The 18105-nt window shown below is 42.3% G+C and overlaps 1 protein-coding gene across 6 annotated transcripts in view; it reads right to left on the bottom strand.

The window, feature by feature from the left end:
* Nucleotides 1-252: 252 nt before the first annotated feature.
* The window catches only part of LOC124804862, a 297784-nt gene continuing 279931 nt past the window's right edge, over nucleotides 253-18105 (bottom strand). For all 6 annotated transcript variants that reach the window (XM_047265222.1, XM_047265225.1, XM_047265224.1 and 3 more), the window contains one exon: nucleotides 253-1236. In XM_047265222.1, coding sequence (XP_047121178.1) covers nucleotides 1147-1236 — 90 coding nt within the window. In that variant the 3' untranslated portion in view covers nucleotides 253-1146. The remainder of the gene's footprint in view (nucleotides 1237-18105) is intronic.

Below are 18105 nucleotides of genomic sequence, written 5' to 3'. Positions count from 1 at the left end.
TGTAAATTGATTAAAATCTATCTGTGGAACTATTCAGTGGTGTGTACCTGTGGTACGAATTTCACATTATTGCAACAGCTAATTGTATCTGACACTTCACACATTTCGTAGAGCAGTAAGAAGAATGGCGAGCTACTGAAGTATTCACCCAGTGGATTAGTGCCGAATGAATTCAGTTCCAAGATCTGAAAATGATTGTGTACTACTGGCTCTGGGTTAGAAGTGCAGTATCTTTTCAACAAACATGGAAACTAGTATTTAAACAACTGCCATTTATTTACTATATTACAATTGATAACACTAAACTATTTACACTTGCTTTGGATTTTAGCTGTCTGATGTTTGATAATACATACAAAATAATTTTTAAGTACACATTCATGGAAAACACCTATCTTTCATTCTTCTTCAAAGGAAACTGTGTTATACTTGAATCGATTCCTTACTGGTCGTCTTCATGCGAGAAACCTTGGTACACAAATGTTAAAGAAGACACCTAACAACTGCAGATTACACGTGTGAAGTCTGCATTACAACACTGCGCAAAAGCAGCTGCAGGAACATTACTCTAAACACATATTTAGATGGGAAGCAAGAAGTGGAGCAATGAATAGTGCTACGAATTAATCATTTCTCTCCATTACACAACGATTACATTCTGGAGTAAATTACCTTATATTTCGAATACACACAAATATTACTTTATTTAGATAAAATTTGTAAAACATTAACACGTTACATTTACAAAATGAAAAGACAACAAGCACAACAATTGGTATTGATACGGATAGCGCTAGTATGTGGGACATGATTCTTCTTGTTCTCACTTCTGACTTTTTTTTTTTTTGGAGGCTTTCTAACCAAAATTTTTACGTGTGTTGATTATCATAGAAATAGAAATTTATAAATAGGTTCAAAGGAAATAAAACGCCATGATATGCATCCTCCATGGCACACCAACAATAGCTCACAAGCATATATATATACGGAGAGGTTTCCACTCAGTTCGTTAATTGGTGGAATTAAAGCCTTTAAACAATTACCGAAAAGATCACAAAATTTGAGAATTTGCGTAGACTAGAGTCGGTGACGACGGCAGCCGGCGGCGGCAGCCACCAGCCACGCCGACGCGGACGTAGACGGCGCTCAGCGCTGCGGAGAGTGGCACTCGTCCACGGACTCCGCCTCCCGGGGACCTCCGTTCTCGGCCTCTGCGCCGTCCGCCTCATCCCCAACCTGTCACACAAGACACATCGCACTACGCTTTAGATGAGAATAGGTGAGAAAGGTAGCGCAGGCTCGCTCAACACCAATAGTCACTCAGTTAGCAAACACAGACACACATAGCTAAGATCAATTTATTATCTTCTTTTTATTTTTCTGTATCCAGAAAGGCCCGTATAGGGCCTCCAACATGAGGTCGAGCATTATCCTGCTGAAATGTAGGGTTTCGCAGTGATCGAATGAAGGTTAGAGCCACGGGTCGTAAACACATCTGAAATGTAACGTCTACTGTTCACAGTGCCGTCAATGCGATCAAGAGGTGACCGAGACCTGTAACCAATGGCACCCCATACCGTCACGCCGGGTGATACGCCAGTATGGCGATGACGAATACACGCTTCCAATGTGCGTTCACCGCGATGTCGCCAAACACGGATGCGACCATCATGATGCTGTAAACAGAACCTGGATTCATCCGAAAAAATGACGTTTTGCCATTCGTGCACCCAGGTTCGTCGTTGAGTACACCATCGCAGGCGCTCCTGTCTGTGATGCAGCGTCAAAGGTAACCGCAACCATGGTCTCCGAGCTGATAGTCCATGCTGCTGCAAACGTCGTCGTACTGTTCGTGCAATTGGTTGTTGTCTTGTAAACGTCCCCATCTGTTGACTCAGGGATCGAGACGTGGCAGCACGATCCGTTACAGCCATGCGGATAAGATGCCTGTCATCTCGACTGTTAGTGATGCGAGGCCGTTGGGATCCAACACGGCGTTCCGTATTACCCTCCTAAACCCACCGATTCCATATTCTGCTAACAGTCATCGGATATCGACCAACGCGAGTAGAAATGTCGCGATACGATAAACCGCAATCGCTATAGGCTACAATCCGACCTTTATCAAAGTCGGAAACGTGATGGTACGCATTTCTCCTCCTTACACAAGGCATCACAACAACGTTTCACCAGGCAACGCCGGTCAACTGCTGTTTGTGTATGAGAAATCGGTTGGAAACTTTCAGCATGTCAGCATGTTGTAGATGTAGCCACCGGCGCCATCTTTGTGTGAATGCTCTGAAAAGCTAATCATTTGCATATCACAGCATCTTCTTCCAGTCTGTTAAATTTCGCGTCTGTAGCATGTCATCTTCGTGGTGTAGCAATTTTAATGGCCAGTAGTGTATTTTTTAAAATATTATTTTTTGTGCAGAAGTGGTACAAAGCTGTATCACTTTTCAACGTAATCTCCCCCACGCTCAATGCAAGTCGTCCATCGCTTACAAAGTGCATAAATTCCTTTAGAAAAAAATTCTTTTGGTAGTCCGCCCAACCACTCATGCACCGCGTGGCGTACCTCTTCATCAGAACGGAAGTTCTTTCCTCCCATTGCGTCTTTGAGTGGTCCAATCACTATGGCTTCAACTGCTGCAATGTTCTGTGGAGTCACAACTCGTGCCTGACCTGGACGAGGAGCATCTTCCACTGAAGTCACACCATTTGCGAACTTCCTACTCCATTCCTAGACTTGCTGCTGTGACAAACATGCATCACCGTACTGAATCTTCATTCGTCGATGAATTTCAATACGTTTCACACCTTCACTACGCAAAAACCGAATAACAGAACGCTGTTCTTCCCTCGTGCAAGTTGCAAGTGGGGCGGCCATCTTTTTATTCACGAAGATGCAAAGCTGGTACTTTTTGTCGATGATACGAGTATAGCTATCACACCCAACATACACGAATTAACTGCTGAAATCGTAAACGATGTTTTTCAGAAAATCATTAAGTGGTTCTCTGCAAATGGGCTCTCATTAAACTTTGACAAAACACAGTATATACAGTTCCACACAGTAAATGGAATGACACCACTAATAAATATAGACTTCGATCAGAAATCGGTAGCTAAGGTAGAATATTCAAAATTTTTAGGATGAGGGGTTGAACTGGAAAAAACGCACTGAGGATCTGCTGAAACGTTTGAGTTCAGCTACTTATGCTATTAGTAATTGCAAATTTTGGCGATATACATCTGAGTAAATTATCTTACCACGCCTATTTTCATTCTCTGCTTTCGTATGGCATCATATTCTGGGGTAACTCATCATTGAGTAAAAGTGTGTTCATTGCACAAAAGCGTGTAATCAGAATAACTGCTGGAGCTCATCCAAGATCATCCTGCAGACACTTATTTAAAGAGCTAGAGATCTTCAAAATGGTTCAAATGGCTCTGAACACTATGGGACTCAACTTCTGAGGTCATTAGTCCCCTAGAACTTAGAACTAGTTAAACCTAACTAACCTAAGGACATCACACACATCCACGCCCGAGGCAGGATTCGAACCTGCGACCGTAGCGGTCACGCGGTTCCAGACTTCAGCGCCTAGAACCGCACGGCCACTTAGGCCGGCAGAGATCTTCACTGTAGCCTCACAAAAAAATGTATCCACTTATGAAATTTGTTATTAACAATCCGAACGAATTCCAAAGTAATAGCAGTGTACATGGCTACAACAATAGGAGAAAGGATGATCTTCACTACTCAAGGTTAAATCTAACTTTGACTCAGAAGGGGGTAAATTATGCTGCCACAAAAGACTTTGGTCACTTCCCCAATAGCATCAAAAGTCTGACAGATAGCCATATAGCATTTAAAAGGAAATTAAAAGAATTTCTTAATGGCAGCTCCTTCTACTCATTAGATGAATTTTTGGATACAGTAAGTGGGTAATTTCCCCAACCTCCCCCCCCCTAAAAGAAATTAAGTGTCATGTAATATTTTGTGTAATGTAATATCTTGTATGGGCACCTTTTATTAACCTGACACGTTCCACCTCATTACCAAGTGTCGTATTCGTGATCTATGGAACAAGTACTAATCTAATCTAATCTAATCTTTATACTGATACTGCACTATGCTGCCACCTACAGGCCATTCTGCATGATGTTTGTAGCACGCTTACCAACTTACAGGATAACGGTGCGAAATTTCGATTTGTTATTACAAATTTAGGGTTTTCATTTGACCCACCCTCGTAATCTCAGAAAAATTCGATAATTTATTCCAGAGAAAGGGCTTCTCAAACTGAGCATGTCAACAACGCATTGGTCCACCTCTGTCCCTCATACAGGTAGTTATTCGTCATGTAATTGATTGACAGAGTTGTTGGATGTCCTCCTGTGGGATATCGTGCCAAATTCTGTCCAATAGGCGCGTTCGATTGTCAAAATCCCGAAATGGTTGGAGGGCCCAGTCCATAATGGTGCAAACGTTCGGGACCTTCCTGGCCAATGTGGGGTTCAGCAAGCACTAAAACAAGGAGTTGAAACTCTCACCTTGTGTGGGTGAGCATTATCTTGGTGAAATGTGACCTAGGATGGGTGGTCATGAAGAGTAACAAAACGGGGTGTAGAACATCTTGACGTACCGCTGTGCCGTAAGGGTGCCGCGGGGTAACCGAAGGGCTCATGCTATGAAAATAAATAGCACTACATACCATAACTCCTGGTTGTCTGGCCGTATGGCCGGTGGCAGTCATGTCGGTATCCCACCACTGTCCAGGGAGTCTCCAGAACGTCTTCGCTGCTCATCGGAGTCATCATTGAAGACAATTCTACTCCAGCCAATTAAATTCCAGGCCAAAGTGATGCTTCAGTTGCAATCCAGTCCAAACAATTACCAAGAGAGGGACTTGCTTTATTTCTCAGAAATTCAAGGAATACTGCATTACAGAAGGAACTGAGCAAATTTTAATAATGACAGGACGTCCTACAGCGAATGGATAGGATGAGAGGCTCATTTCTGCTTTGGCCAAAATCATTGCTGAGCTTAGTACTGATGGCCCTAATGAATGGTATGAGATAGTACCATGAGTTCAACGTGCCATGAAGTCAACATAACCACAGAAGTATTCGGCAAATACCATTTCAACTTTTGATAATAGTTAAGATTCGCACAAAGACTGATCTTCAAAAAATGGTTCAAAAAGCTCTAAGCACTATGGGACGTAACATCTGAGGTCATCAGTCCCCCTACGCTTAGAACTACTTAAACCTAAATAACCTAAGGACATCACACACATCCATCCCAGAGGCAGGATTCGAACCTGCGACCGTATCAGCAGCGAGGTTCCGGACTGAAGCGCCTAGAGCCGCTCGGCCACAGCGGCCGGCGACTGATATTCACATCACAAAATTATTAACAAAGACATTATTAATTCATTTGAAGAGAGACGCGGTAAATCTAAAGACCATGCGAAGCTACAAACGGAAAAGGTGCGAAAAGAAAACAGTGCTAGAGTCAACAAACGTCAGAAGAGAGCCTCAGAGTACGAAGTTTGTAACCTGGCGGCAATAAAACGAACGCAAACTGGACCAACATTAAACGTGAAGGCGAGGAATCTAGGTCCACATCGAGTTACGGAAGTTGAAACAAATTATCACTACAATGTGTGCTAAGAAGGTAATAATCACGAGGGTCCCAGAACTACTACAGGTGCTGAATTTATGAATCCCAGGCCAAGTAACTACTTATTAGCAGAGTCGGATGGTTCTCAAGACGATGGAATGTGGGATGCGGACGGCGAATTTAAGTGTTTCCCGGACGTTGAGAGTGGTGACACGACGTGACAGTTGAATACTGAACAGCAGTTCGGTGTGTTCAGAGGAAAACTTTATTGACGCAAAAAACATGAGTGCTTTTGATGCCTTTGGACGGTTCAGTATTAAAGTTTGTAACGAGGAGATTAACAAATAGTTCTCCATGAAAGTCGGGACCGCTTCTTTTACGTTGTTATCCTCCTTGTTAGTGTAGTGGTCAGACTAAAAGCTTGGCAGCCCGAAGTCTTCTAATTTCTGCCACTTCAGAAGTAAGGAGTAATGAACGGTTTTACAAGCGGTAAGTATTGTGCACAAGTTTTAACCTGGTACAGGGTGGAAATGAAGCAAGAGCTTCTAGGGAGAGGATTGGTACTGGGGAAGCATGTTTTGCAAGAAGTTTCTACCCTCACTATGGAGAATTCGGGCATGTAGATTTTTAACTACGATTGCTATGCAAATGAAAACAAGGTGCTTGATGGATTTCGAGCGTCCTTTATGATGTACAATGACTGAGAAACAAACAAATATAAAAAAGATTATTAGAAACAACTAGCACCAATTATCTCATTGAGTCGTTAGTTCACGGTTTAACAAAACACCTACAAAATCTAAGTACCATTTCCCTTTCGTAGTTTTCAAAATAAAAGTGTTCGGAAAGCTCTTTTCCATTCTAAAATTTAGTTAGCCACTAATATTCTTGCGGAGAGTAGACCGAAGGAAAGGGTTCCGGTGGAGGAGGGGGGGGCAATTGTTCTAGCTAATATCTCACTGCACTCAGGGTGTAAGAAAGGTTAATGACCGCTAATCTGATCTATGGAACGGTTGTAAATTTGACGAATGCGTTTCCGATGATGGCTAAAGATGAAACGTTTGAAGGTAGATAATTTTGAAAAAGCAAACAATGATGAAGGCGACAAATTTGTGAAACCTAGTGCCAACTATTGCAGAGTCGTATAACAATTTTGTCAAGTTGCAACGATATTCATAAAGTTATAATTATGATCTTGAAATAAAAAATGTTTTTTTTTCTTACTTAGTCATGTGGTCTACATATCTATGATCCAGTTTTACTGAGCATAATTTATGATTAATCTTTATGTTTCACGTGACATCAGCAATGCAGATGAAAATAAAAAATTGGCTAACACAGTACCTAGGTCTGCATGAAAACAAATTTTACACACTTTCAACGAAAAGTACTTGAAAGTCACAGTGAGTTAACCTCGTTGGCAAAGAAGCTCCCGCCTCCAAAAAACGTGCGCTTCGCCGTATGCACAAGGTCACTGCAACGCACATCTGAACCAACATCCAGCTCATTCCATTTGCAGTGTTCGGACGTCAAAACACGCCAGTGCACACGCTCGCGGTCCCTTTGCTTTTATCAGGCCTTTGCTGACGCCTACGTGGCTACCGTAGAGGCTTGGAGCCCTGTAAGTCCGCACCATACTTCATCAGCAGCAGCGATTCTATGGTTCAGCATGGGTCTTCTTTAGAGCGTCAAAGCTGTTTTGTGACTACCCTACGCCCTGCTTCTACAATAAGATGTTTAAGATATTTCCAGTGTTCTGTTGTGGTCTTTGTTTCTACATTTTTTGACTTCTACTTCGTAAGCTCTGTAATTCTGTAGTTGTTCGTTCCCCTTTTTATTTACTAAATAATGAACATAGTTCTCAAATAATCGCAAAACGATATTTTTCTTCTGTGTAGGAAACAACACCTGCCCGGGGAATATTGGGTTGTTAATGCTGATTTCCCTACCACCAGCTCTTTTGATGAAAGCTACACGCTATTTTATTTCCTGCCAAATCTCCAGATATCCTGTCCAAGTCAAGCGGCGATATAACGTGTCTACAAGGTTACAGTTTATTTACTTATTTGTATTACTTAGACCAGCTGCATCTAGTTTATCGTTCCTACTGATAACACTGTTCGACACAGTTGCTCGTACATTTGTTGTACGTATAACATTTCACAAATTACTCCAGAAGTTTTTACAGTTATTTTTGAAGTAGTTTAACTCCGTCCTTACCGAGCGAGGTGGCGCAGTGGTTAGACACTGGACTCGCATTCGGGAGGACGACGGTTCAATCCCGCGTCCGACCATCCTGATTTAGGTTTTCCGTGTGTGGTGTCACCGCCAGACACCACACTTGCTAGGTGGTAGCTTTAAATCGGCCGCGGTCCATTAGTACATGTCGGACCCGCGTGTCGCCACTGTGTGATCGCAGACCGAGCGCCACCACAAGGCAGGTCTCGAGATACGGACTAGCACTCGCCCCAGCTGTACGGACGACGTAGCTAGCGACTATACTGACGAAGCCTCGATCCTTTGCCGAGCCGATAGTTAGAATAGCCTTCAGCTAAGTCAATGGCTACGACCTAGCAAGGCGCCATTAGTAACATTGCATGTATCTAAAGAGTCTCACTTGTATCGCCACAATCTCCAGATGTACCAAAAGGATGGATTAAAGTTAAGTATTCCAGAAGCTACGTACTTTTCTTTATAGCATTCATTACGTATCCTGTTTCAGACCTCACGCCATCCTACTTTAACTTAGCGCGTGCCTTTCGGCTTCCTCTCATTGTGTCTAGGCTGTCTTGTCTAGACACAACACCGTGATTTCCCTAAATCACTCCTGGCAAATGCCAGGATAGTTCCTTTCAAAGGGCACGGCCGACTTCCATCCCTAATCCGATGAGACCGATGACCTCGCTGTCTGGTCTCCTTCCCCGAAACAACCAACCAACCAACTCCGTCCTTTATCTGTTGTCACCTGTACTGAGTCTGTCAATAACAATACTGCACTTCCTGCGACTTTTAAGCTGTTCACTGTCTTCCATGTATCTCAGTCCCATCTGTAGCGATTTTGCAATAATTAAAGGAACATATACCATTGTCTATTCTAATGCACTTTGTACTGCTTCTGTAAAAGGTTTTCATTAAAACCTAAATTCCATAGGAAGCTATTTTATTAAAAGAAAGGGAAATTTTATTTTAGTAAGACGGGTAGTTGGCCACGCTTGTCACACCGCTCTGGCTGTTAGGCGGGAAAGTCAAATTCATTGCTGACGTGCTATAATGTTGTCAAGTTAAATTTGTGCTGTTAAACGCAATTTTACAGTTCTCGCAAGTGTCTGAATAACCCGAACATATTCTATTATGTTTGTGGGAACTATGTAATTGCTAAGCAAAGATACGACATTAATATTTCTGTGAAAAAGGTCTACTACGAATATTTTAGCATAAGATTTGGTGATCAAGACAAAAGCTAGGCTCCACAAGAGGTTATGCCGTATAGGTGTCGATGGACTGAAACTGTAGAAAAATGGGAAGAGGAAATCGATGTTTTTTCCAGCTCCCATGTTTTTCAGGAAGCCCCAAAACCATACATATGATTTTTATTTTGTATGGTTAAAGCAGAAGGTCGTAACGTAAGAAGTAACAAAGATATAAAATATGCTAACGGTTTTTCGGCCTTACGACCACTTACGCTTTGTGAATCTTTCCCAATTGCAGTTCCACCTTCCGTTCTTAAAGATCTGCAGCAGAAGAGCAGCTCAGATAATGAAAGCGATGATGTTGATGATTACAAGTCAGAATAAGATCTCATCAGAATTATTTAGTCAAAAAGAACTAAATGATATAACTCCCCAATTGAATGTGACATAAGATAACGCCTCATTGCTTGGGTCAAGACTGAAAGCAAAATACCTTCTACTACCCGGAATATCATTCACTTCATACAGGAACAGAGAAAATGAATTAGTAAATTTCTTTAAAGGAGAAGACCATATGGTTTTTGTGATATTGAGGGTTTATTGAATTTCTTTAATATCACTTACGATCCAAGTCAGTGGTTGTTTATAGACTGGTTAAAACGTAGCCTGAAAGGAGTAATTTTACATGATGGAAATTTTATTGGCTCAATACCTGTTGCACATTCAGTAGAACACAACGATATGTATGAAAACCTTATAAACTGTGTTAAAATACGTCAAGTACAAAAAACATACTTGGACAATATGTGGAGATTTGAGAGTAATTAGGATGTTAGATGGTCAATAGTCATGCTACACAAAAATCTTGTGTATCGTCTGTGAGTGGGACAGCCGAATCAAAGACAAGCATTGAAAGGTAACTAAGTTGCGCAAAAGGAAAACCCTCCAAACTGGTTCACAGAATAACATAAATGAACCAATGTTCAACCTTACGAGAAACTTAAAGAAGGGTCTTTGTGGGGCTGCAGATAAGAAATTTAATGGAAGACATTTGAAAGTGCTATGAATTCAGTGGAATAAAGTGCTTGGGTTAAGTTTAAAGAAGTAGTGGCTAACTTTTTGGGCAACAACAAACATACAAATTATAAAAACAAGCTTCAAACAATGCTGCAGCATTACATGAAATTAGACGTAATAAGTGTGTGGGAATCATCATTTTCTACATTCATATGTATAGATTTTTTCTTTTGAATCTTGGAGATGTCAGGAAGGACAAGGAGAATGGTTCTGCCAGGACATCAAGGAGACGGAAAAACAGAACCAGGGAATATGGAATGCAGACATGATGACCTATTATTGTAAATGCTAAAGAGAGATGGCACTGGCGAAAGGATGCAACCAAGGAAGAGAAATTCTTCCCCTATCAGAAAGAACTAGATACAGTGTGACAGCGAAGGGAAATTAAACTGTCATGCATTTGTTGTGTTTTCGTAGTAATTATTAGCATTTTTAAGTGAACTTACACCATCATCTATTCCAATACACTATTTAGTGCTTCTGTACAAAGTTACAAAATAAATAATTTATTTTAATGCAATTAAAAAGCCGCTCTGTTAGAAAAAAATGTGGTTTCATTACAAACTTCAGACGTGATTTGTACAAAAATCTGACGTGATACAGAAAATCAAGGTCAGATTTGAAATCATAACGAAAAATTCTTTAAGTATGACCTTACAGCTGTAATACATTGTTCCAAAAGTTTTAAAAGGCTGCATAGTGTTATTAATATTTAACCGGTGCAGAGAGTTCAACAGCGATCAAAGCCCTGCAAAAATTAAGTATTTATCATTGCGGTAGGGGAGCCAGGGTACAACGGCGCTGCCCTTTGATAACGTGGAGTATTGTGTAGTAGTTCGTTTACTGCATTTAGAAGAAGAACAACACCGCAACTATCCATGCTGACTTGGTGGAAGCATGTGGGTACGACACACCATCATATGGCGCATTGGGTAGGAGACGCAGATGCTCCCAGTGTGGAGAACAAGATGAATGACGAAAAATAAGATTAAAGACCTTCTGTAACAAGAAACAAGCCATTTGCTGAGTCCCTTTTCACTTAATATGGCAATTTCGTTCAAATAAGAGGACAATGATGCCAACGGCCTTGCCGGAGTGGTAACACCGGTTCCCGCCATATCACCGAAATTAAGCGCTGTCGGGCTGGGCTAGTACTTGGATGGGTGACCATCCGGTCTACCGAGCGCTGTCGGCAAGCGGGGTGCACTCAGCTCTTGTGAGGTAAACTGAAGAGCTGCTTGATTGAGAAGTAGCGGCTTCGGTCTCGGAAACTGACATACGGTCGGGAGAGTGGTGTGCTGATCACATGCCCCTCCATATCCGAATCCAGTGACACCTATAGGCTGAGGATGACAAGGCGGCCGGTCGGTACCGTTGGGCCTTCATGGCCTGTTCGGGAGGAGTTTAGTTTATTTTTTAAGAGGACAATGATGGGCGAAATATTACAGTAACAGCTTAGAATAGCAAACTGGACTGCAGTGACTGTATGTACTGGCTTCTAACTAACTTCAAGTCTTAATTACATTTATCATGGTGTGGCTCTTCTTTATCTTTGATTTTCAAGAGTGCTTGGAGCAGAGCACACGCTAGATTTGGAACAGAAAAGACGGTATCCAACGTAAAGAAGAAAGTGGGCCCGAGCAGCCAGTAGGAACTCTAGCATTCACAGGAAAGCGGACAGTTAGAGTTACGTGTTTCCAGTGCGACAGCTGCGTTGCCGGGTGAATCCCCGGAGGACCAGAGTTACTGTTCACTTACGACACATCTCCAGCGTAGCGGCCGAGCAGTGCCGAGGGAAAGAACTTTCATCAGCGGGAGACCACTGGTCTGACATGTTCAGAGTAGTTCCTCCAGCCGGCAACGATCTTACGTTTTCCAAAAGAAACATGGGATGGTGCAAAATAAGAGCCTAGCCTCGAGCATAAGTTTTTCTTTCTTAGAATCTGTGGTTTAAGGCCAGCTCCTGGGTATTAAAATGTGTGATGTGTAAACATGGCTGTGACACCAGAAGGATGAACAATGCAGGGTAATTTTTTGGAAAAGAGGGATATATCGAAAAGTCACGGGACGCGTTTTCCTTGGCAGGATTTTTGTGGAAACAGCAATTACGGCTTTGGCGAACAGAGTTCTGAAACTACGATTGGTGATCATGTCTTCCTTGGTGCCAAGGGAGGAGCAGGATGTACAACTCAGATGGAAAATTCGACAGTTTGACAAAGGTCTTGACGCTGAATGGATCTCTATGGGCTCCACTCTCCACTCTAGCAAACGAATTGGGTCCAGACTTGGTTGATACTGGCAGAAGCATGAGCCTCATTCAATACTTCAGAGAGCCAGTCACAATAGCAAGACTCTACAAGTCTCATGCTGGTAATTTACGGTGAGCAGTCTTAGCAGCGCCGGCACCTCAGGACAATCCTTGTTCAGAATTTAGTCAGTTAGCACAGAATTTACGCATTCCTCTGTCCCACGTCCACCAGTGCATTGGTCGATGCAGGCATTTCTTAGCGTATTTGTTAGGCAAACAGTCACTGTATTTGTTTAGATAGAATTCGTATGTCATTTCGAAACGTCAATTGTGTCTATAGAGCATGTTCTCCAATCTTTATTAATTCTGGGAATCAGCAAATGGCTCTGAGCGCTATGGGACTTAACTGCTGAGGTCATCAGTCCCCTAGAACTTAGAACTACTTAAACCTAACTAACCTAAGGACATCACACACATCGATGCCCGAGGCAGGATTCGAACCTCCGACCGTAGCGGTCGCGCGGTTCCAGACTGTAGCGCCTAGAACCACTCGGCCACACCGGCCGGCTGGGCACCAGCACATTCACTGGGTGTAAACCATATAGCGCACTTTTGTAATTTTAACTAGTGATTAATCTGATGGTTCTGACCATTAGAAGAAGCCATTGTCAGACAACCTAAAGCAACCAAGGAACTTGTCCAACACTGTATAAACGAGGACAATTACCTTCGTTACAAAAAGTATATTCTGTGCCGCCAGACACTTTCTTCAAAATTCAATGATGTAAACAACTCCTACAGCAAGAGCTCTGCCTCACTGGGAACTGATGACATCTACCTTCAAGAGGAATTTCCATGACTGGTCAAGTCAGTCTCTACACAACATGGTTCCACAGTTTAGCCACCATGTTGACAGCGTTAAACTTAGTGCTTCAGCACACGAAGGGGCGACAAAACATTGCCGGGTAGTCGGAGGAACGGTTAGTGGTTTTGTTGCTCCTAGTTGCGACAGTCGGATCATCCGGTATTACGATAGCATCCGGATCACCGATAGTCCCCGGGCGTCACGTTCTACTGTCATGTGCCGTCATTAGACAATATCACTCTCGCCCGCCCTCAGTTACATGTGTTATTTCTTCATGTTGTTTCCTCTGATTACTGAAGTGTATGATTTTTCTTCACTGGCGGTGAGTTGTCTCCCAGTCTAGTAATAACAACAATGAATCCAAGCACTTAGGCCACCTATTTTAGTATCTTTCTAACTTGTTCATTCGGGTGAGCTTCATTCTCGATATATTCGTGGGTTTTTATCAAACCATACGGATTTAATTGAGTCTATAGTCAAATTTTATTTAAGTGCACTTGTGATACACTCATCTCCCCTTAATCTATCATACAAGTGGTCTACAGGGTGTCAACATTAAGCATTCCTCATCTCGAATTGCAATTTAAAACATCCATGAGATATAGATGTGGCATCATGTAAAGTAGCTCAAAAGGTTTTGTGGTTTTTTTTCGGTAGGACTCCTTTTATCTTGTTTCAGGTGCTGACTACATGTGAAGAGAGAGCCCATCGCGTGGTGTGACACGTAGGAAAGAAATCACCCACTGCTGTCCAAAGACATTTCCAACTAGAATTTCAAAGGGTGCACCAGAGGCTAAGACGGTTTGATGTGACAAGAGACTAGCTACTAGCAGTGCAAACAGACAGTCAGGCTCTGGCAGAAAACGCACGTCTGCTGAAACTGTGGTGGAGATCAGAGAGACCTTCCAAAGATGCCCATCAAAGTCAGCTCGCCGAGCATCAAGGGAGCTAAACATCCCTCACTCAACAGTTCATGTAGAGCTGCACAAACGACTTCGCCTGCACGCTAACAAAGCTCAAATTGTGAAAGCACTGAAACGAAACGACTTACAGCTTCACCATGAATTTTCTATTAAGATGTTGTGGCAGATCGGGCGTATCTCCGACTATCTAGGCAATGCAATTTTTCTAACGAAGTAGCCTTCCGCACAAGCGGCAAGATTGCCTGACTGTTTTGATCCGTGGCTTTCAGGATATCATGCAAGGAAACTGCGAGTTCGGTTTCACATGAACAATATTTTCAAAATCCATGTTGGTTGGCATGGAGGGGGTCGTTTTATTCCTCATTATGTTTCACGTCAGATTATGTTGTAAGATTCTAAACAAATCGACGTAAAGGATATTGAACGGTAGTTTTGAGGATCATTTCTGCTACCCTTCTTGCGGAGAGGCTTGACCTGTGCTTTCTTCCAACTACTGGGCATGATATTTTGTTCGAGTAATCTACAAAGGATTACAGTTAACAGAGGGTATAGAATCTGATACGGATTCCATCGGCCCATGAGGCTTTGTTCAATTTCAACGATTTTAGCTGTTTCTGAACGCCACTGACGCTAATATCCATTTCACTGGTGGGACGTAGTGACTGCTCGTTTGCAGGTCAGACACCAGGGATTACGGTTTCACCTTTTCACACCGTGTGAACAGAAACACTACTCGTGAGAGGTGAGAGTCAGTACAGGAAAAAAAAGCGCCAAGGGCGCTGCAGTAGACTCACTTGCCACGAGTAGTCGATTGAGACAAAGAAGTAGGAGACAAACTCTCCCGTTTTTCTCGGGAGTCCCGTATTACACCAATTTTTCTTTTGGTCTCCCCGGGTCCCTTATTGAACCCCTCTTTGCACCGTATATTTTGACAGTGATCACTGTTATAAATAGTAATCTCAGGAAATACTATCGAAGCTTCAAAAGCCCTAAGTGACAAGTCTCAAAACATCTTCCTATAGTAATCAATAGTGTTCTAGGCATGTACTCTTTTTTTCTGTTCGTGCTTCTGCGGAAAGAAGACGACTTGGCTCAAGGTAATGCGAGGAGCGGAGAAAGAATAACATAGCCATCGCCTCTAGAGTGGCATGACAGGGGAAATGTTCACTTGTTTCCCGGACGTTACTGGCAACCAACGGATGCACTTGCCTCGTACCGGACACCAGCTATAGTAAAAATAAGGCACGGAAGTAGCAAGGACTCACAGAAGCGGATTATAGAGACAGTCTTGTCTAAACACATTGTATTATTTACTTCTCATCTGACTAACACAAGCATACTGTGTACTGTGTAAGCTTGACTTCAACATCGCTCATAGGGGTAATGACGAATCCAGGTAACATTCTTGTAGAGAAGTCCAGAGTCGGAACGAAAAGAACTGAAGGCTTCCGAAAATTTACTAAAATATTTTGGTAATGATAGCAAGGACGTAAAAAACTTTGCAGGTGAGCTAGCAACAGTTTTTCATACTGTCGGACATAATGTCAGCTGCGGAAGTACGGATTACAGAAATAAATTATCTAAGAATGACTCTAATTTGAAAAAGATGATGACGTATGGTCAAACTAAGGCAGAAAAAATTGCGAAAAAGGATTTGGCTCAAAACATTTTTCAGCATGTCACTGATGTCTTAAAAGATCTAGCGAAGTCAAGCAACTTCTTCTCTATTGTATCAGATGCGTCATACCACAAAGATAGAAATATGTTCCCTCTAGTTGTGAGGTATTTTAATCCTGACAAGGTGATAAGAAAGGGAGTATAGGCTTCACTAAACAGGCCGATGGGACAGGTAATGGGGTCCACAGCCTGATGAAATCTTTACGGAATTTTCGTAATTTAGATGTAAAGAACCTTAATGCATACCGTACAGACAATGCAAATGTAAATTACGGGAAACATAATTCTGTGACTAAACAGCTTCAAGAACACAACAAGCTTTAGGCGAAACCAAATGCTCAGATCACATACTGCATAATGCAACAAAATATGTGTGTGAAGCATTAGATATTGCAATGCTCGTCTTGAAAACATATGCAGATTTGTCTGTATCAGCCACTCCAGGAAACCGCGATGAAGTTGTGCAGCTGAAATTTATTGTGACTAAATCTCCCTTAAACCTCTCTTAAAATCGTGGTCTGATGTTGGTCATCTCCCTTAACGCTTTTAGACTTGAATTTTTTCAGGAGGAAGAAAGTTTTTCTTTACATGGTAATGCTCTTAGGTGATTTTTAATAGTTTTAGATGCACGATTTATACAAAAATTGTGGTATCGATAGCTACGATGCCACGGCGTAGATGAAAGTTCTTAAATTGGCACTACGACAGACACCGACGACAGCGCCCTCTAGACGGTGCTGTGGAGGTCTAAGAGCTCCGCTTACAGATTCTGCCATTTCATCAACAGCAGACGGCCTGGAAACATCACTTGATCCTAACAGGGTGATGTCTTGCTATTGAGACTATGTACTACTTACGATAGGTCTAAGGCTTCGCACCTCAGTGCAAAGTTATGTATTCAGTTAATATTGTGTTACAGTAAAACCTTTTCTAAGAACAGTACCAAGAGATTTTCACCTTTTCCTGCTCCTACTCACTTCCTACATTCGGCCTACCCTTCAGTTTACAGCAGCCTTCCAGGCGGGATACAAAAAACTATGTAGCCATTATCGAAACATCCTTCGTACACTTGGCTTCATTTTAAGGACTAAAGATAATGATTACGAAATACTCTCTATTGTAATAAATAATAAAATGATCATTCAATAATCGCCATGTAAAATATAAATAACAATATTCAATTATACAGTGAAATATTGAGAACGAAACATATCCTATATTCTGACAGTCACGAGCTGCTGCGCACTGCTACACTGACTTGCTGAGATTGTAATAGAGATGCCCAACAGTTGGCAGCACTTGCGCATAATGAAAAGGGTGAGCATTCACAAATGTGTACCTCAGCTTTCATTGCAAAACAATACGTCTATTGCAGCTAAGACACAGTAAAAATTAATGTACACAGTCGCAGCTAGAGGGCCTGATAGGGTTAAAACCACGATCAAATGGTGGTCACTCGGCAAGAAAGTCGGTTGAAAATACCGCTTCAGTTGTAAGGTTCTTTTTATTTCGAACACGACCCGTTTCTGCCTCTTATATGCACATCATAAGGTGTTACAACTTTGTGCTGTGACGCGGAGCTCCGCAGTGGACGACTACAGGACGCGGTGTTTCACAAGCTTTTGGTGAAACCAAATGTTCAGATTACATACTGCATAAAGCAACAAAATATGTATGTGAAGCTTTAGATATTGCAATGCTCGTCTTGAAAATACCAGGTGATCAAAAAGTCAGTATAAATTTGAAAACTTAATAAACCACGGAATAATATAGATAGAGAGGTAAAAATTGACACACATGCTTGGAATAACATGGGGTTTTATCAGAACAAAAAAAAAGTTCGCAAAATGTCCGACAGATGGCAGATGGCGCTGGACAGAAAACGTCAGTGACTGCGCATGAGAAACGTGTATAAAAGGAGCTGTAATGAGAGAGAGAATCAGATGCGCCAGCAGTCGCAGCATGTTGACGTTACCTGAAAAGGCGCTTTTAGTGAAGTTGTATTATCAGAATGGGGAATGTGCTAGTTCAGCGTTACGATCCTATCGCCATAGGAAGGGGATTCGAACGGGTAAAGGTCCGTTGACAAATGCAGCTGTGGCGAGAACAATTTCGAAGTTCGAAGCCACGGGTTGTTTAGACGATAAACCCCGTAGTGGCCGACCGAGCACAAGGCGTAATGCTGCTGAGACAGTTCAGGAAGAAATGGAGACTGTGGCGGGTTCGTCTATGCACGGGGAAGTCAGCGCTCGTGCAGCCGCACGTCGCACCGG

This window comes from Schistocerca piceifrons, chromosome 7 (assembly GCF_021461385.2).
Source record: "Schistocerca piceifrons isolate TAMUIC-IGC-003096 chromosome 7, iqSchPice1.1, whole genome shotgun sequence".
In the NCBI taxonomy this organism is placed as follows: domain Eukaryota; kingdom Metazoa; phylum Arthropoda; class Insecta; order Orthoptera; family Acrididae; genus Schistocerca; species Schistocerca piceifrons.
Note: the sequence above shows the minus strand (reverse complement) of the source record. Positions and strands in the feature narration are given on the sequence as shown.